At 41.0% G+C, this 21,580-nt stretch overlaps 1 protein-coding gene across 6 annotated transcripts in view; it reads right to left on the bottom strand.

Moving 5' to 3' along the window:
• Camsap2 (calmodulin regulated spectrin associated protein family member 2) overlaps positions 1–18,145 on the bottom strand; it is a 79,701-nt gene extending 61,556 nt beyond the window's left edge. For 2 of the 6 annotated variants that reach the window (XM_060364374.1, XM_060364373.1), the window contains exons 1-2: positions 17,373–18,145; positions 340–599 (exon numbers count right to left, since the gene is read on the bottom strand). In XM_060364374.1, the coding sequence (XP_060220357.1) occupies positions 340–599; positions 17,373–17,511 (399 nt within the window). In that variant the 5' untranslated portion in view covers positions 17,512–18,145. The remainder of the gene's footprint in view (positions 1–339; positions 600–17,372) is intronic. The other 4 variants (XM_060364371.1, XM_060364369.1, XM_060364372.1 and 1 more) reach the window with 2 other exon arrangements.
• Between the last annotated feature and the right edge of the window lie 3,435 nt (positions 18,146–21,580).

Genomic DNA, 21,580 nt, shown 5'->3' on the forward strand with positions numbered 1-21,580 from the left:
AAAATTTAAAAATCCAAATACTTGTCTTACAAAAATAAGTCAAGAATTTTATTTTCCATCTCTTACAGCTACTCTACCACAAGAAAAAAATTTAATTTAAAAAATTATTTCAAAATAGGCAGAATCTGTTTCTTCCAGACATTAGACGGCATAAATATTTCAAAATAGTTTGTCAAAATCTTCCTTCACTTAGAAATAAAATTTACAAGAAAAAGATGACTTTGAACTCTAGGTGTAGATGCCATAATAATTTTCAAACATATTTCCTTCATTTTACAGTGCAATTCACTAGAGCATGCATTTCAAACTTGAAATACCCTTACATATACAAAAACTTACCATCTGTATGGGTTTCTTGTGGAGATCTCTTTCAGTTACTAGTTTTTCCTGGTCAGTGACATAAAGGCCTTTCTGTGCTAAGGCCTGGATTACAGCGTCATGGCCCAGGAGGGGCTTTGCAGCATCGCTCTTGAGGATGAGACTCCCAGCACGACAGTACAGCTCAGCTGACAGAAGTAAGTTAACCACAGGTGGTTTGATGTGTTCCTGGTCATACTGATCTGTGTAAAATGGTTCTCGAAGTTCCTCTGGCACATTTTCTATAACAATTAAGAAAAAAAATATTTTGTATAAGATTTCTATTAAAAAAAAACACATCATTTAATAGTTACTATTCATATCACAGAACCTGAGATTCTTTCTAAAAATATCAATATCCCTTTAATTGGCAATATGACTTTTGTTTGTTTTTGGAACTGGGCATAAAATATAAAAGATACAAATTTCCTTTATAGAAAATATGGCCTGAGGCACACAACAAGAAAGGCAAGCAAGGGGACAAACCTTCAGCGTGTGGTGACCGATGAAGGCCTGTCCTCACGCAGTGTCTCAAGTAGGTTCCTAAACCCGCCAGTGACTAGCACACATGCAGTCAAGTCAGGAACTGCACCTGCCATCTGAAGACTGCTGTCTAAGCCCCCTGACAGGAGAAATACTTTGCCCAAAGTTTTACAGTTACCAAGTGGAAGAACTGAGACTGCCTAACGTAGTTGGTCCCTCTTCTTTAAGTCTCCCAGCCCCCACCCCAGTCTTTGTCCCTTTTTGCTTAGGCTACTAAAGTTACTGAGGGGAAGTTACAACTATTACTTAGAAAAGATCTTCTGTTTAAAATATTTCATTCAATACTGATGACTATAAAAATCATAGATTGATTAAATATTATTTTACATGAATAAGGAAATAAAATAGGAAGCTGGCGGTGAGAACAGAAAGGACATGACATTGCTAAAAACAATCAGAAAGTACACAAGCATATAAAGGAGATCAAGATAAGAATTAAAGAGGAACAAATCTAGGTTATAAGTAAAGTGTATGGTCTGATTGAGAATGTCCTCCATAGACTAAGATATTTGAACACTTGGTCCCAGTTGGTGGTGTTGTTTGGGGAGGTTTAGGAGGCACAGCCTTGCTAGAGGAAGTATGTCACTGGGACGGGGTGTAAGAGAAGAATGCAGTTTATCCTCTCTGCTCTATACGGGGGTCCAAGGTCTAAGTTCTCAGCTTCCTATTCCTCTGCCATGCCTGTCACTTTCCTCCTTGAAATGATGAACTCTTACCCATCTGGAAACAGAATCCAAAATGAACTCTTCCATAGACTGGTGTTGATCATGTTTTACTGCAGCAACAGAAAAGTAACTGTGGTGGTTTGATAGGAACGGCCCCTATAGACCCATGTGTTTGCATGCTTGGCCATAGGGAGCGTCATTATCAGGAGGTGGCCCTGTTGGGCTGGTGTGGCCTTGTTGGAAGAAGTGTGTCACTGCAGGGGCAAGCTTTAAGGTCTCCTATTACTCAGGCTGCTCCCAGTGTTGCACAAAGTCTCCTTTGGCTGCCTATGGATCAAGATGAAGAATTCTGAGCTCCTCCAGCACATGTCTGCCTACACACTGCCATGCTGATACTGGACTGAACCTCTACACCTGTAAGCCAGCCCCAATTAAATATTTTCTTTTCTAAGATTCACCATGGTCACAGTGTCTCTTCACAGCAATAAAACCCAAACTAAGACAATAGCCAATAGAGAAAGAGTACCAGTATTAATGAAAAACTAAATCAGAGGCTACACCAATTCTGAAAGGAGGATAAGTTCAGTTTCAAACATGCTGAATTTGAAACAATAGCAAAAATGTCCAAATAGAAATACCCAGTGAGCTACCCAGTCCTATAGGAAATATAGGACTCAGAAAGGGGTCAGAGCAAACCTATAAATTTGTGATTTGAGTCACCTAAAAATATCATTCACGTTCAATAATTGAAAACACTTTCCTTGCTCCCTAGCTGCATTGTCCACCCAGTAGTGAGCCAAGCTTAAATTTAACATAGTCCTCAGCATTGTAAACTTCAGACTTCAGTGCTGGTACTATGTTTTAGTATCAGAGTACCAAAACATAAGCTATTAACAGAAAAAAACATTAAAGAAAAACTATACTAGCATAATTATTATGAAATGCCTGAATGGATATTTTATTTTCTACAATAGCAGTAAAAAAATGATTAATATAGGTAATCTTGGCATCTAAACACTAGCCATGCATAAGAAAAATGACTGCTCCTTAACAGTATTGCAAGCTAATCTGCCATATTGTCTGAGGCTTCTACTGCTGTGACAGAGCACCACACCAAAGCAGTTTGGAAGGAAAGGTTTTATTTCAGGCTACAGTTCCACAGCACTGTGCATCACTGAGGGAGGTTGGGGCAGAAACCTAGACGCAGGAGCTGATGCACAGGCCAGGGAGGAGTGCTGCTTACTAGCCTGCCCCTCACAGTTTGCTTAGCTTGCTTTCTTATAGCACCTAGGACCATCAGCCCATGGTTAGTATGAGTCATGGTGAGCTAGGCCTTTCCTACCTCAATCAGCAATCAAGAAAATGCACCACAGACTGGCCAACCTGTGGGCGCATTTTCTCAACTGAGGTGCCTGCTTCCCAAACTACCGTAGTCAAGTTGACAAAAAAATTGGCCAGTATACATTTTATCTACACATCCATATAATGTTAATGGTTTCACATTCATTTATACATTTTCACACACAACTGCGATTATCTTGGTGAAACAGACAAATAGGGTAATACACAGATAAACGACAGAAGCAAATTCTTATACTTAAGAGCAAGGTCTGTGTCAGGCAACTGCTCTAAACATGAATCCTAACAAGCTTTTTGCACATGTTTGACAGATACACTTAAGTTATCTAGCCCCAAAACACACGGAAGTACAGAAATCTAGCTCTAAATAGGAAACAGACTAAAAGACAGCTTTGATATTCCAAGATCACAAGGGCAGAAGGAAGAAGATGCAAGGACTTTATTAAGGCATACCATAAACTTTAGTTGTAAAAGCCTACCTTGAAAACAACCATGGTACAAAGAAAAAGGAAAACAGAGTAAGTCGAAGACTGCTTCAGATAAAGGCAGGTGTGACGGTGGCACACACCTTTGAACCCAGTATTTGAAAGGTAGATCCATGAGTTCAAGGCCACACTGAACTACCAAACAAATTCAAGGACAGCCAGCACAACCAGGGCTACACAGAAAAACCCTGTCTCAAAAAAAACAATCAAACAGAGATTGCCTCAAATATGACTTAAAGGCTTAGGCCCTTTAATACAATTCCTCATGTTGTGGTGACCCCCAACCATGAAATCACTTTCATTGCTACTTTATAACTGTAGTTTTGCTACTATTATGAATAATATAAATATCTGTGTTTTCCAATGCTTTTGGGTGATCCCTGTGAAAGGGTCATTATTCAAAACCAACACCCAATGAGGGAGCGGGGATATAGCTGAGATACAAAGTTAATAAACTGTAACTAATATTAAAAAAATAAAAATAAAAACCCAACACCCACCCCAAAGGGTTGCAACTTACAGGTTGAGAATTGCTGCTTAAAGTTTGGGAAACACTACAGAAGGGGTGAAAAGGAGTAAGAGCTAGAAGACAGGATATACAGGCTGTGAAAGCTATCTTCTGAGCATAACAACCAGTGCAATCATGGTCTCATAGCAGGCAACTCAGCTGCTATAGAGCTGCCTGCAACGAGCCTGCACAAGACCGGGCCTGTTGACAGCAATCATGTATCTCACAGGGCCCTGCCCTTCCTGCTGAACTTTCATGGACTCTGGGAGAACAGACATTGCCTCCAATTGTGTTTGCCATTGAGCCAGCCCACCAGGTTCCAATAAACAGCCCTAAACCATCCGTGTAGATGGTGCTGGCTAAACTCAAGTCACAAAACAAAACAAATGGGAACATAAGGAATTCATCAGAAGGAGACAAGGACTGCGGTTTCAAAGGGAACGGGAGGTGACAGTCATGGCGCACTCTACACCTGTATGAACTGTCAAGAGACAAATTTAATAGAAGTTATTTTTAAAAGAAGAAAGAAAAACTCTGTATTGAATGCCTTGGAGCTGTTCTTCTGTCAGTGTCCTAAGTTAATACAAACACCTAAAACAAATCTTCAAAGACATTTTAAAGAAAAGACTTTCAAAACAGACCATAATGGCTTATATATTGTTTTTTAAAATTACTTGGAATTGTATTTTTTTTTAAAAAAAATGAGCAGAAACAGTATATTAGAAAAGAAATGGGCAAAAGCAGGCAAAATGTTTCATTCTTTTCTGAACTCCAGAATAAAAAGCAAAAAAATTCATAACTCTAGAATGGCTGAGAGAAATAGCAGCATGAGAACGGCAAGGATTTAAAATGTTATTCTTGTGTGCCAGGTCTATAAGAGAACCTATCTCACCCATGTTGTTGTCGGCCTTACTAGATTTGAGTTATGAGACTCACGCTTTGGAAGTGCTTAAGGCAAAGACAGATAGCGGGACAGTGCTGCCCAGGCACTGTCTGGAAGTGAGGTCAGCAGCCAGTCTCCCCCATGTTCCTGCAAATATAGACACCTTCTCAAAACAATAAGGGCAGGCGACAGGAGGAGAATGCCTTGTTCTTCAACTCCCAAAGAAAAGTCTCTAAAATAATTACTAACACTGAATACACAAATTTTAACCCATCAATTAAAGGTGAGCCAAACTCTGAACTTTCACTCAACTGAAAACATAAAAAGCAACCACTAACAGGAGAAGAAACTCATAGTACCAGAGATCTAAGAAAGCTACAATTAAAGATGTTTCTTTGTCTATCAGAATACTAAAAGGGGGCTGGGAAGACAGTTCAATGTGTAAACGGCTGGCTGCTAAGTCTGACAACTGGACTTTGACCTGTAATCCCATCACTTCTAAGGCAAGACAGGAGGCAAAGACTGGAGAGCAGGTGAGTTCACAAGCCAGCCAGCCAGCCTGAGTGAAGTGGTAGACACGAGTACCCTGCCTCAACACAGTGCAAGTTACAAACCAACACTCAAAAGTTGGAGGTTCAGCAACTTTATTTATCCCCTAACATTTTGCATCTTTCTGCCTCCTCGTACACGAATGTCTCTGTCCTGTGTCACTAGCACACAGAACTATGACATGGAGCAGGCACTTGCCTATTCATTAAAGCACAGCCCCTAAGCACAGATGGCATCAATTAAAAGTCCTTCCTTCTCTGAACTTCACTACCACGCAGTGCGCTGAGTGCTCGACATGCACCGGGCTTCTCAGTGACCATGCGGTTACAATATGATAAACATGAGAAGGAACTCTGGTGGTGTATGAATGGTAAATGTCAGTAAAAATACACTATATTTAAAATATATTATATATGGAGGGAAAAAAACATGTAGCTCTATGTTAGTTTGTTAGTTTTCTGCTAAATTAACATTCCACAGCAATAAAACTAGAATCTATATCTTAGTTTCTAAGAGTCTTCCCACCAAAACCTGCTACAGCTAAAATACAGGATAGCTCAGGACATCTTTGTGTGCATACACACGTGCATAAGTACACATGAGCATGAATGCCAAAGAGTTTTTCAAAGAAATGCTGAAAGAAGTGATGCAGCTATGTCAAAGGGACATAGGATCCAGATGGAAAAGAATCCTACTGGCCAAATCTAGGGCACTTTGAGTTATAATAAAATGCCTAACAATAAAAATCATGAACAATTCATTAAATAAAAGATGAACCAATAATTCCATCACAACAAATAAATACATAGGAAAGAAAAAAACTATTCTTTTGTAATAAGAGTACCAACTGATAAATGAGGAGAAATGATAGCAATGATCAAGTTATAACAGATTCAGGCAAAATCATTAGCTGACATTAAAATAGGTACAAGTTTACAGTCAAATCCCTATAAATTATTAACTAAAAATGGGGGGAAAGTGGAGCTGAAGCGATGACTCAGTGGTTAAAAGCATGTGCTGTTTTCGCAGAAGCCCAGGTATGAATTCCCAGCACTTACATGGTGGCTCACAATCATCTGTAATTCCAGTTCTGGGGGATCTAATATCTTCTTCTAATCACTTCTGGTTCCAGGCACACATGTGGTATACAGACATACATGCAGGAAAAACACTCACACATATAAAATAAAAATAAAACTTTAAAAAAAATGTAAAGAATTCATTTTATAATAAACTGGCAGATGATCACAATAAACATCTCTGACAGTGAAACAAACACCATGTGTCACGTGATCTCATTTACTAAGAACACAAATCATTTGTGGTAGTCTATTTGTATTAACTTCAATCACTACAACTTCAGACAATCCCAAGTCCAGAGACATTCTGTAAATAACTGAGTCAATTTTTTTTCTAATGTAAAAGTGCATTTTAATGATAATAAAAAAGTCAACACTGGGGAATAATGGGATACCACTCACTTCTCTACCTCAAGCCCCAAACCTTCTGGCATCACATGTGTAAGAGGCTGTGAAGTCACTCTGACCTTGGAAGGAGTAAAGAAACTTTCTTCTCTTTGAGTACCACTCCTTCGGGGCTATTTGGCTTGTCTTCAGGTGCTGGGACACCCTTTCCAGGGCCCTGTGGAATGCAGAGATAGTGCTATGCAAAGAGGCAACAGGGCACCATCTGCTGGTGGAAAGACAGGTGGCTGTGCTGGTGGTGGGTGGAGGGAATCATTAAGAGGGATGCATGAAGAGGCAAAAGGAGAGAAAATCAAAGCTGGAAGAACCAGAAGGCAGATGCTACCAGGGATTTGGAACAAGGTTTCTAGTTCCTGGGTTTCTATCAGCTTAGCTGAGGGAGGACCTCTGTGCTCTGTTTCTGCAGTCTAGGCATTTCTACACTGGGACACTGCCAGAACCCATGCCAGGCTGTCATCACCATTCTAGTCATTCACAACCAAGGAGAAAGGAGACATCTGCTGGCGGGAGGTCCAGCATTCCGGAGCACTGGAGAAGAACACACAGAAGGAGGTGAGCCAGTCAACGCCTGCAGGAAGCCGGCTGCTTTTCTCACACCCAACGTAAAGACAGTTTGGAAGGACTAACACAGAGAGTTAGGAAAGCTTGATGCTCAGCACAGCATGTAGCTCAGTGCTTGGGGTTCCAAAGTGTTAATGTTATGACAGATTATACAACTATTAAAGATTAAAAGTGAATCTAAACGCTAAACACAATGCATGATCCTGGATCTGATTCTTCAATGAGAAAATAGAAATAATTAATACTGAAACAAAATTGAATGTGGGCTGTGTATTAGAAAACATATCAGGGTTAATATCCTGATTTTTTTATAGAGATTATCTAAGAGAATTAACTTACACTTAAAGAAATACAGTGAAATATCTAGGGACAAAGGAGATAGGTACAACGTCCCCAGTGCATAGTCATATCAAAATGGCACACATATTTGTATCTATCTATGTAAGTACACACCCATATACATATATAATGTGTACGTGTATTTGTGTAGAGGAAGAGGAAGCGAGAAATAGAACGATAAACTGAACAGTGTGCTAACAGCTGACAGGTAAAGGGAAAAGTTGTAAGCCTCAAAATGCTGACTACCAATCTTTCCTGCCAAACCTGAAAATCTTCCAGAGTTCCACACACCAATGAACTACAGTATTCATCTAAAGTACAAGCCAGAAACCTAGGAGTCATCATTACTATTAACCTCAAAGAAATTGGGAACCCAATCCAAGTCCCCTACATGCCATGTCACCTCACATCTCTTAGGCCCATGTAATCAGCACTTTTGTATCTCAATTACTACATTTATTGCCAGTTTTATCTTCTCATATTCACTCTTGTCCTCACTCCAAAGCACACCCTACTTGGAGCTGAGACAACAGCTCAGTGGGTAAATTTGTTTGCTGTGCAAGCAAAGGAACCTAAGTTCAGACTGCCAGCACCTATGTAAAAAGCTAGGCATGACAGAACACAACTCTAGCCCAGATGGATTCTGGGGGTTTTGATGTCAAGCCAAAATAGCCAAAGCGGTGTGCTCCAGGTTCTGAGAGAGCCTATCTTAAAAAGGTAAAGAGCAATAGAGCAAGACACTTAATGTTGACCTTTGTGAAAGTTCCTGTGCACTTGCACATGCACACACATACACACATGTATGTTTAATTAATGAAAATAAAATTTAAAATTAAATCATTCTCTCTGGTCAAATGCTACTTATTCCACATAAGCAAATTCAATCATGGCACAGATCCCATCCATCCCAAGGGTTTTCAATTATTTTTCCTTCTCTAAGGATTAAAATCCTTCCTCTTGCCTATAAGAAAAAAATGATCCTATCTCTGCCAGCCACACTCAGCTCCTAGGAACCAAGTTCTGTCTGCTACAGAGCCTCTGCACATTCTGGGCACCCATGCTACAATGTTCTTTCTTCCTATTTATACCCTTTTAAATTCCCAGGGGCCAGTGACTCATTCAGCTTGGTCCAGTTCCTTTTTTTCCCCGAGAGAGAGAGAGAGAGAGAGAGAGAGAGAGAGAGAGAGTACAATTTATCCTGCCTTTCATATCTCAATGTGTCTTTACTTTTAAGACTATTCAATTCTATTAAAAATGTGTGAGTATGCAGTATTTCACATAGGTGAAATGTGTTAAGATACTTAAAGAAGTTTAACAAGCAGAGAATAGAATGTACTGAAGTACTTAATAGTAACAAGCATAGGGAATGGAAAAAAATAAAGATGCCCTAATGTTCATGAAACACCTAGATACTAAATATTCATGCTACAGATATATGCATATATATGGTACTATTTTTGAAACAGTAAATATAGAAAGGGTCTATAAAAGTAATATTCATGAGTCCTTTAATCCAGCTACCCAACAATGATCCCCATTTTGGCCTATATTTCTCCTACCCAAAGAACACAAAACCCATGACTATTCATCAAGCTTACTGGTAAGCTTCAACTGTGGCAGACATGCTCATTCCTCTGGTGCCTCTGATAAAGATGGTATGTTATCAGTGGCCTGTATTTCCCTAAGGGGATCCCTGTTGGAATTTCAACTCTTGTCCTGACCCCCATATCAACAGCAGGAAAAGCTAAAGTAGGAGAAAAGATGGGCATAAAATATTGTCTACCACAGAATTTGGAATATGGATCTTTCTGCTTCCACCTTATCCTATGTATATTAACTAGCTCATCTTTTCCCTCTTGCTTCTTTCTGAAAATTGATTTACTAAGTCATGAGAAGCCAGCTTTTCAAGTTATTTGTCTGCTTTCTGTTCCTAGATCTCTGAGTAGGCTGCCTGGTGTATGCTGTGAGGTTATTAGTGCGTCAGGGTAACTTCCCACACAGCACTCATAAAACAGAGACTAAGACATAAGCAACCGAATAAGACAGAGAAGTGTCTTTTTAAAAGGGCATTCCAAAGAGCAAAAGAAGTCATCACGACAGAATGACAGCCAGATATGAAGTGTCACCTGGTTAAAACAAAACCCACATACACAGTATACAATTAAAAAAAAAACATTTGAATGTAATAAATTCTCTAATTCTAATTATCAACTTAGAAACACAGAAGACAAAAGGAAACCTGTCAAGTAATTTTGGAGATTTGAAGAATCACAAATTTCATTAAGCTAGGTGTAGTGGCACATGCCTGCAAAGCCACCACCTGGGAGGTACAAGCAGGAGGATCAGAAACTAAAGGTCATCCCTGGCTACAAATGAACAAGGCCAGACTGGGCTACATAAGACCCACCTCAAAATAACAAAAGCCAAGATTTTTTCTTATCGGCATGTAATGTGTTAAACGGCATCACAACATTTGTGAATGAAGTGTGTTTTTGTGGTTCTCCATCTGCTTTCTCCCACCTCAATGCTACCCTTTTCTCCACTTATAGCTTCCACACAAGATTTTTTTTTCATCTTTCATATCCCATCATACCCTTCATCTTACTTCATCATATAATATTACCCTCTCTTAGACTCCTTTCCAAGATTTTCAGGCTCTTCCCACACTTACATCTATATATATATATATATATATATATGTATATAGAGAGAGGTTTTGTTTTTACATACATTCATTACATACACTACAGGCTAGGATTTGGACATATAGGAGAATATGAGTTTTGTTTTTCTGGGTCTAGGTGACTGCAGCTAATATTATACTTTCCGGATTCATCCATTTTTCTCCTTACCAATTTCATGATTCATTTTTCTCTAAAGGTAAAAAACATTCCATTGTGCCTATGTGCCACAGGATCATTATCCATTCATCTGTTAGTGAGCATTCAGGGAGGTTCCATTTCCCATTTCCCTGCTATCATGAGTAAAATAATAAAGCATGGATGTACAAGTGTCTCAGTGGAGGATATTGAGTCCTTTGAGTTTATTTCCAGGAGTAGTATAGCTGAAACCCAAGAAATCGTATTGAGCAAATAGTATGTGTTCTCCAACAAGCAAATTACAAGAAAGACAAAGACAGAGGAAGAATCTATTTTATTTTAAAAAACAAAACCTAAAACACATGGCCATTCTGCAGATCCTAACAAGGACAAGTAAACAAACAGAAAGAGATGTATGAATCAATCAGAAATGCTAATACTTGCGCTATGGGTGTTGCTTGTGGCAATGGCAGTGGCATGCTTATATTTTTAAAGACAGTTTTTGTTTTGGACAGATAAAGCAGTATCTGAAATTTGCTTCAAATAATTGGTCAGGATGGAAGTGCTTTCAAATGGGTCAAGACTAGCTACAAATTCACAACTCTGGAGATAATGAGTCCACAGAAGTTTGCTATTACTATACATTGATGAGATATAATCCAATGGTTTTAAGAAAAACGCAAAAAGACAGTGCAGAACTTTCATGTAATAATCAGGAAAGGGCTCTGACCAGTGGTTTGGGGCTGAGGCCTAGACCACCTATAGCTATCATGTACCATGACAGAGAATGAAATCCACCTGTGATGAAGGGTACAGCTACAAGAATCAAGGAAAAATTAGCACCCAATCTACTCCAATCTAAATCCATCCTACTTTAGGACTCTTGAAGTTTTACAAACCAATAAATCTTCTTTACTGTCAGCCAATTTGAGCTGGGTTTTCCATTAACTAAAATGAAACTATCTCCTATCCACTTTCCATCTAGTCACATTTGTCTGCACTTACCAGCTTAACATCCAATGGATCCCTCATCATAAATTTCAGTCCTACACCAATCCATTTCCTATGCCATTCCCAAGACTTCACTTTTTCATTATGGTAACATGCAGGCAACATTAGGCATACCTTTCAACCTTTTAAAAGTGTACTTCATGTGAGCTTCTAAAAAAGATTTCTGATGATGCCACCTTGCAAAGAATAAAACTGAGCAGTTCAGGGTCTAGGTGGTAAGGAAATTTTTTACTAGATTTATCTGGATAATCAAAGATAATTTAATTAGCCCCTCCATGCCTAGTTCTTCACTTATTACCAAAAAAAGGAATACTCTATGTCCTAACTTGCTTTCAATGTGGATATTGCTTGTACCTTAATGTACAAATGCCCTTTAAACCTGACAGTGTGTTACAAGTTTCCAGCAGGTGTAGAGAATATTTTCAGCATTTGGACAAGAACTAAGGACACTGATAAAATACAGGACAACCCCCAGATTATCTGATCAATAGTTCTACAGTTGGGAAACTGTAGAGACTGATAGAGACTTAGGTGAAGAAATATATCTGCCCACTAGTGTTGTTCTCAAAACTAAAAGAAAAATTCACATAAAACGCTTTGAATGTCACTGCTCCGATTGTGTGACTCTTACCCTGAATTATACTGTAGTTCAATTTTCATCTTTGCTCAAAAACCACTGTATGTCAAACCACCTTTCCTCCTAGGGCTTCAGTGTTATTATCCTTTCTTCAAGAAAAAAAAAATTTAAACATGTATTTAAACATTTATTTATCTATTTATTTATTTGGAGGTGGGGAAGACTTATGTCATGGTACTTGTATGAAGGTCAGAGAACAACTTGCCAGAGTCAATTATCTCCTCCTACCATGTAGCTCCTAGGGATCAAATGCAAGTTGTTATACTTAATGTTAGGGCCTTTATTTGCTGAGCCATCTCACTGGTCTATAAACAGGCTCCTTAACTCTGATTGCCCTAACTCTGCCTCCTTTTCTGTTAAGTACTCACTCTTCTAAAGTCTATCAATTTTTTCCTTGTCTTCTACAATCACATCTACTTACAACTTTCAGTTACACACTGCTATCTACAGAACAGCAATTATTCCCAGACTCAGCTTCTGAGTCACACTTCAGTCTTGCTTTTATTTGTAACTACCTACTTTGCCACATTTCTCAGACAACATATTTGGACTTATACCTAGCTCAAGAACATAAAAACATCTGCCTTCCCATCCGAGGTACTACTTCTCTGTTAGCTAATATCACAATTTACCTTCCTGGTCATTAAGTCTCCAAGTTTCACTTTCTCTAAATCCTCAAGTGGCCTTATCCTCAATGATACTCTTCAAAATAATCACTCACTTATCCCAAATTCAGTCCTTTAGAAACACTAAGGAGTGAATTTCTGAAACGTTTCTTTTGTCAATTGCTTCTTTGCCATTCCTTTGGCCCATGTAAAATAGTGCTTAACTATTAAAAGCACACACACAAGTCAGACTTCCCTGGTTTTGATCCGAGTTCCATTAGCTTGATGCCTTTGGATAAGCTCCTAAACCCACTGGGATGATTAACAGTTTCCACCTCTTATGGCAACTGAGATGATTAATGAGATACTATGTATGAAGTGTATGACACAGTAACTGCTCAATAAATACAGCAGATTTATTATATCCACCCCACCTTGAGCCCTCCTCACCTCTGCCCAGAATCTTGCAATAATGATCCCAATGGCCTCTACTCTGAGTCTTTTTTTCACCTCATGGTTACCCAATGCTCTACATCCTTGTAAATATGGAAAAGTCAGAACTTCTATAGGATTTCAACAGTATCTGCTGGGTCATAACAGAAATGTAACAAAGTATACTTACAACAGCAAGTGATTTGATGCCACTGACTAGATGGAATAAGGAAAGTGGGGGACTAGGAAGATGGTTCTGTCTCTAAGTAAAAGTGCTTGGTGCACAAATACGAGGAGCTGAGTTTGAAGCCCATGCAAAAAGCGTTGGTAGTAGTATAGACCTATAATTCCAGTACCAGGAGAGAAAAAAACAGGAGATTCCCGGGGCCTGCTAGGTAGATTGGTGAGCTGCAGATCCAATGATAAGCCTTATCTCAAAAAGTAGAGAGTAATTCTGCCTTTGGCCTCCATAGGCACATGCACACATGTAAAAATGTACTATACACACACACACACACACATATATACACACACAGAGGAAAATATAACTACTAAAGCTAAAATGATAAATTGACATTATAAAGCCTTAAGGTGGGCATGATGGCTCCCATATGCAATCTCAGCACTCAATGAAGCTGAATAGGAGGACTCACATGAATTCTAAGCTACCCAGAACTACACAGCAAGAACCTGTATCAACACACACACATACACACACAAATGTCATAGTGTTGCATAACTTCAATCCCAGCACTTAGGAGGCAGATTCAGGAGGATCTCTGAGTTCCAGGCCAGTCTGGTCTACACAATGAGTTAAGAGACCAGCCAAGATTATATGAGACCCTGTCTGTCTGTCTTTGTGCCTTTTGTCTCTATGTCTCTCTCTCTCTCACACACATACATACACACACAGGTGTGTGGGGATGAGAATGAGGAATTCATTCCAAAAGATTCTACACCCATGAGCTGGAAGACTTAAAAGAAACAAAACATTTAAGGCACTCTCAGTCATACCAGTGCTTGAACTCGTTAAGCTTTCAAACACAGTAGGTTATCTATCACGCCTTTAACTCCTTCTTTTAGAACCAGAATACTTATTGCTGCTATAAACTCATCTATACAAACTTATTCTTCATTTAAATAAAACCACAGCTGCATTTGTCAAGAAAATAAACTATTAAGACTGGGACTCATAATCCCTAGCAAGACCCCTAGAAATTGAAGCAGGAGGATCAGGGTTCAGTGTCATTCTTGGTTACACAATAAATTCAAGGCTAGTCTAGACTATATCAGACACTGACTTTCAAAAACTAAACACTAATGAAAACACTAAAAGATGAGGCCTTTGGCATATTTTCAGGACAAGAAGAATATTATTCACACAAATGCCACATATCTGCTTTCTAGGTATCACAGAGCTAATGTCTTATTAGTTTTACAATTCAATTATTTTACTGTTTGCCCACAACTGATTCTGTATTGACCATTTTAAATTGCTTTTCCAATATACAGCTCTAAAATTGATGGGTTTTGTTTGTTTGTTTTTGTATATCAAAAGTTAGAATGGGACCAGTAAGATTGCTCAGTCATAAAAGGCTTTGCCACCAACCCTAACAACATGAGTGCCAGCCCTGGAGCACACATGGTGAAAAGAAAGAACCAACTCCAACAAGTTGTCCTGTCCTGGGTGAGTGAACACACACGCAACACACAGTATAGAAATGTACTACAGCAAACCACTCTAATACTTTCAACATTTCTAAAAGCAACAAAAAAAAAAAAAAAAAAAAAAAAAAAAAAAAAACCCATACATTAACATAAATAGCTGGGTTAACATTTTTAATAAGTGAACACAATTATTAGCTTTGAAATATTTGTTAAATTTTTTTTGTTTGTGGCAAATAAAAATGTATCAGAAATTAAAAAATCTAACCTTTTTTCTATATACTTCATGTTAAGTTTAAGTTTTATGTTTTAAAGATTGTCAATGGGAGCTGAAAAGATGGCTCAGTGGTTAAGAGCACTGGCTACTCTCCCAGATGACCAGGGTTTAATTCCCAGCACCCACATGGCAGCTCACAACTGTCTGTAACTTCAGTTCTAGGGGATCTGAAACCTTCACCTAGACATACATGCAGGCAAAACACCAATGCACGTAAAATAAAAATAAATCATTAAAAAGAAAAAAAAAACACTGTCAATAAAGCAAAACTAAAGTGGAACATGGTGGCATACATCTCTAATCCTAGCACTAAGGCAGAGAATTGCTGTGAGTTTGAGGACAGCTGGACATCAGTGAGATTGTCACACACATACACACACACACAGAGATACAAACACTCAGACACAAACACACAGAGATACACATGCAAACACAGGCACAGATACATAAACACACAGACACACACACAAACAGAAACACACACCATTTTAAAGAATGTATCAATTTGTAAGTCACTCTCTTAAGGTCTTAGATCTTTTTATCCATGCCAATCGCTGCCCTGATTTCCTCCTTCTTAAATGAGGAACACACTGACATCAGAGTTGTGAATCCTAATGTAACACAATGCCCAACACTGCAGAGTGCCTGGAAGAAGTCAGATGCCACTGATAGTAATTCCTTTACTTCCTCTCTTCTCAAGTGTGTTCAAGAATCCAGTGACCAGCCTGACATACATCCAGAAAGTAGGGCATTTCTGCTCAGAAGCCTCTGTGAGAATGAACAGAATACACTGGCTTCTGTACTGTAAGCACCCTCTCAGTTTCAGACCACAAGAAAATGCCCCTGGTCTCCTGTCTTCCAGCTTCCACACAGGAAACTATGTCAATGTCCTTGTTTTCTAAATATTTTAAAAGTCTCATATTTTCTCCAAATGGATATTCAGTATACTGCTTCCCATTCTTTATATCAAAAATTTTAAAAATATTTGTGCTTCCTATTATTATTCATTTAAAACTTAAATTTATTCAAAAAGACATTCACTCCTGATGTCAGTTCTGTATCAATGTATATGAATTCAAATAAAATTAAAACAGATATAAACATAAAAATTCCTTCTCAATTTATTCAATACGTTTTTAAACAGTGGGGGAATCATCTGCTCTTTAACCTAGATATACAAGTCCAGAAAACACTTGCCTATGTATAAAGTTAAACAACAAAGCTGAGTTAAATCATTTAGCCACATATTTTCACAGTCCTAAAGCTAGAAATCAGTCATCCTCCACAAAACACCCAGAACCTTGTGTAAGCACGAAGGAACTTTTCTAATTTTCTTCTTAAAGCATTCCACAACATGGGCTCCTAAGCAAGAGCTAAGGAGTCACCGCAGGAGGCCCCTTTCCTGTTATTCTGCAAAAACTGGATTATAGAGGGAGTGTTTAATCGCCACTGTACTACAGGATTTCTATGTCAACAGCACATACCCACGCACCAACACCCCCCAAAAAAAACCACTTCTACTTCAAAAAGAAAAAACTTAAAGTAGTGGGGTTTTGCTTATTTGATTGTATGACGTCAAAATACATTTGGAAAAGGAATATGCCTCGATAACACTAAGTGAAAATAGCACCATACAGTCAGAAAACTAAAATTAGTTTTAATGAGTGGCTGAATAGAATCTAGAATTCGTGTAAACGGCTGATAGAGAAATAAAGAATGACAGTAAAAATTAGTACTGCACTTCAACCAGTGACCACCTTTCATGCTATACAGCCTGAACAGTTGCCACCATTACAAATGTCAAAATCAACAGAGTACCCCACCTTCATCCAGTAATAAAGAAATTCAGATTTCTTGGTTAGGGTAATCACAAATACGACTGCGAAGAAAATGTATGAGCACAATGAGGAAAACACCACAAATTAAAGCCATTTCGGGAAAACACGACAATTTGCTCGATGAATTTAGACACGCGCTACCCAATAATAGGAATCTGGTCAACCCCTCCCGCAATCAGTCAAGGGCACCTCATTTAAGACCAAACCTGCCTTCTTTCTTTCTCCTAGGGCCAGTCTCCCGTCATCTCCCTGAACCTGTACCGGAAGACACACATGGGGGAGGGGGCTGGAATCAGGAACAAAAACCGGGAGGTGGACAGCATCGGGAGGAAGAGGAAAGGACGAGACTACTTACCTGTCCCAAAGGCTTTGGCCACCAGCCAGGCCAGATTGCAGGCGATTTTGGCCCTGGAGAAGTCATAGTGGTCAAAGGGCTTGATGGCTGGAACAATGAACGTCCTTCTCATCTCCCGCGGGTCTGCAGCATCCCCCATCTTTCACGGCGGCCGGTCGGGGTGGAGGGACGACGGTCTTCACATGGTGTGGCGGGGACGGGAGTGCAGTCGGTCCGCGCCGGTCGCGGCCCTCCCGGGCGCCGGGCCCCGAGAAGCTCAGCTGTGCTCGCCGCGCGCTCGCCGCCGCCGCGGCCCCGGGCATAGACGTGGGGCGGCCCCGGGCCGCGCTCGTCCGGCCCCGGTCTGCCCCGCCGCCTCCCCTTTGTCTCCGTTTAGTCACACGGGCTCGGAGGAGGGTGGCGGCTGCGAGGGCCCGGAATGCTCGGGCGGGGGCAGCCCGGGCGATCACGTCGCGGACAGTGTCCCCGCCATGGCGGAGCGCGCACGCCCCGCCTCACTCACGGCCGCCCCTCGGGTCGCGGGACTCGCCGCGAAAACGTCAGAATCGCCGCAGCGCGCGAGCCGCCCGCGGCCCGGCGCTCCCGTCGGCGCCGCCCGCCTCCTCGGCGCAGCTCGCGGCCTGCAGGAGGCCGCAAATCTCGAGCCCTCGGCTGCTGCCTTATCGGGCTCGTCCTCGTATTTTCCGCTCCCCCGCCCGATGCCGGCCGCGTCGCTCCCCTCCGGCCGCCGCCGCCACCGCCGCCGCCGCTGCGGTTTTCCGGCTGCGGCACTGGATGGAAAGAGCAGACGGGGAGCACTGAGCATGCGCCTGGCGCGCCCGGCCCGACCCCGCCCCTGCCGCTGTCTCGCGCTGCTGCGCGCACTGAGCATGCCCAGCCTCGCTGTCGCCCGCGCCGGGCTCCGCGCCGCTGTCCATTAATCAACAGCGTGCCCGCTTGAGTGGACGTCCTCTACGTCCATGGCTCTGGGCTGCTGCCGCTGACACTGCTAGACGAGGGACGAAGAGAAAGGGAGGGGAGAGGCTTTTCCCTCCAGCTACACGTGGTTCCGCCAAGAGAATTATATTTATCCAAATGCTGCTATTGTCACACATGCTGCTGCGAACTTGCCTTGCACAACCCTTTAGTCCTTGTAATAACCCTGAGAGGTAGATGTTACTTTAGGGAGGGATGCAGTGAGTTAAGGCACCCATGGGCTTTAACCTGGGATGAAGGTCAGGTTTAAAGACTGAATTAATTTCATACCAAGACATTTTAACTTGACACTCCCCACTGAAGTTTTCTAAGCGAGGGGTTAGGGGTTAGGTGCCTTCTGTTTCCTCATTTAAAAAAAAAAAAAAAAAAAAAAAATCCCTCCACAAAGAACACCCGCAACTACCGCAACTACTAGTTGTCGCAGATTTTCACGAGCTCCTTTTGTCAGAACCCTCTCCACTCCCCTGTGTGTGTCCTCAGATCCTGTCACTGTGGGTCTCTCTGTCCTTCTGTCTTAAGCCCTTCCACAGGAGTCACTCCCTCCAGAAAGCCTTACCTTATCATTACCGCCAACTTCCCAAGCAGACCTGTCATATAGGCAATTCCCCAGTTGTTTCCAAAGCAATGTATATCCTTTGTTTCCCAACTCTTGTCATGCTGCATCCCAGTCACCAATTATCTTTAACTTTCAAGTTGACTTTGTCTATCTCTGGCATGTATTTGATGCTCATCCTCGCAGTAGCTGCTCCGTTAATGTCTAGGGTCAAAGGGTGAATGTTACTGCAGTTAACACTGAATGTGGTTTTCACATCTTGTTTTAACACATTGTCTAATTTTAATTATATAATCCTGGGTTGGTTTTATTTTACAGATGAGAGAGCTAAGACTCAGAAAGGCCTCCTAGACTGCAGATGTAGTAAAGGCAAACTCAGTCTGAACTCAGAACTATCTTGCTTTGTACAGCTAGGGCCTCCCTATTATCACCAGCCGTTACAATGAAAGGCATATGAAATACGAGGCGAGGAGCTATGATCCCTACTATCAAAGAGGGCAGCACCTTTTAGCAAGACCCTCCCTTTTGATTTCTGCTTAATCCCTAGAAATACTCCTCCCTGAACCCAATAAGGCATTACAGATAAGCCCGGCGAACAATGCCAAGCAGGGGGGAAAAATGTCATTAATAATATGCCATTGGGTGATTGACATTTTTTTTCAGTAATTCACTTAATATTAATAGAGTTTTTCTCATGGGCAAGGCCCTTTGTAAAATTAACATATTAACATATAAATACTAGATGTCAAAGCACATTCAAATGATAACTAGTTTCCACACCTATTTGATAAAATAGGCATTAACTATCTTCCAGTTCTAGATGTAGGACTGAGGATCATAGAGATCAAGCGGCATAAGCAAGATTTCTCCACCCATTTGTGCTGGTGTCTGGCTTCAAATTCTAACCCAGGTCTTCTGCCGCCATTCCACAGGCACTTTCCTGGGTTTCTGCCCCCTCTCTGGATTGTGGCTGACACATATACAAATAAACAGAACACAGTGTAAAAATGGCACATGCTGTAAGAGATTAAAAAAAACAGCAAAAAAATACATGGGTAGGGGTATTTGAAAGGTGTCTTGGAGACTTCTATTAAATATAATGTTCTTAAACCCAATTTCAACTGGATTCTAGAGCATACATATCAAGTTAAGGGAAACCTATGGCCTAGAAAAGTTAGAAAGCGTTACTGAAATGTCTGTTATTATATGAATCTACAAGCAGATAGAAGATTTTCGACGCCAGCGACCAGGCCTAGTCACCTTTGTGCTACCCATGATCTAGTCCAGCACTGTGCTCAGACAGTGCTGGATCTCACTGAAAACTGTTTCAACCCAAATAACCACATGAGGAGGAGGAGATGACAAAGGCAGTTGCTCTGACTTGATTCAACCGTGATGCAGTGATGCGTATAGGATAGTATTACTATGACCCCAACTGGGAAGGAGCGTGTTTAGGAATGAGGAGGGAGGGAAGCACCGAAACAATGAGCAGCTTTTACTTGGAGGAAGGCCGTGAAACAACTTGGGGTCATAGTAGGAGGCTGTTATTAACAGGGAAACACCCTGAGTACAAAGGAGGAGGATTCATTTTCAGGGCGGCAGACACTCTAATAGGGTGCTCTTTGTGACACCTTCAGAATGATCCCTTTGAAAGCTGGAAACCTCTGTGGACTATCACTGTGGAAGAGAAATGCTCTCCTCCGCCTTCTGAAGACAGCTGACTTTGTTTAAGGACAAACGAAGCCAGGTGATTCTTCAGGCTGCTCTTCCAGCTGCACAGCTTCCTATTGTTTGTTTCCAGGGCTGGGGTCTCAGGCCATCAAGGGCTTTTACTGCCATTCACACAACACTCCCTTCTCTATCTTGTTCCCCTCCCATTTCCTGGAAACCCTGAAATGCCAAGCAGACCTCTTTCCTTATGGTCATCCTCCGGTTCTGACTTCAAATAGACTTACAAGCTTTTTCATTCTCAGTCAGCCAGTACTGAGGGAGCTCCCAAGTGCTGAGGATCCAGTGGTGAACCAGACAGCTGAAGAAGCAGCTTCATAAGCTAGGCATGGTGACACAGGCCTGGGATTCCAGCGCTGCACTTAGGAGAGGATCAGGAGGATCAGGAGTTCAATGCCATCCTAGGCTCATAACAAGTTCAAGGCCAGCCTGAGCTACATAAGAAAAGAAAGAAAAAGAACAAAGAAGAGGCAGGAACACCAAATTCTTAATGAGAAAACATAGAAACATAGAACTCCAATGATCAAAAAGCCCAGCTTTTCTTCAATATCAGATCTGTGTCATCAGAGTTTAAAAACCTTCTTATTCCCACCACAGAAAATTTGATCATAGTGTATCTCAGTTGACAAAGTGCTTGCCTAGCATATAAAAAGCTCTGGATTTGACCTCCAGCATTGGATCTGGAGGTACACACCAGGAATCTCGGCACTTGGGAATTGGAGATAGGAAGATCGCCTTCAAGGCTATCCTGGGATAGACAGTGAGGTTAAGACCAGCCAGGGGCCACATGAGACACTTCTCTTCACAAGGAAGGGAGAAAGGAGGGAGATGAGAGAGAGAGAGAGAGAGAGAGAGAGAGAGAGAGAGGATATTATTTTAAATAGTGTGTGTTTATGTGTGTGTGTGTGTGTGTGTGTGTGTATGTATGTATTATCATATCTATTCGTTGTTA

Source organism: Meriones unguiculatus, chromosome 11, assembly GCF_030254825.1.
Source record: "Meriones unguiculatus strain TT.TT164.6M chromosome 11, Bangor_MerUng_6.1, whole genome shotgun sequence".
Lineage (NCBI taxonomy): Eukaryota > Metazoa > Chordata > Mammalia > Rodentia > Muridae > Meriones > Meriones unguiculatus.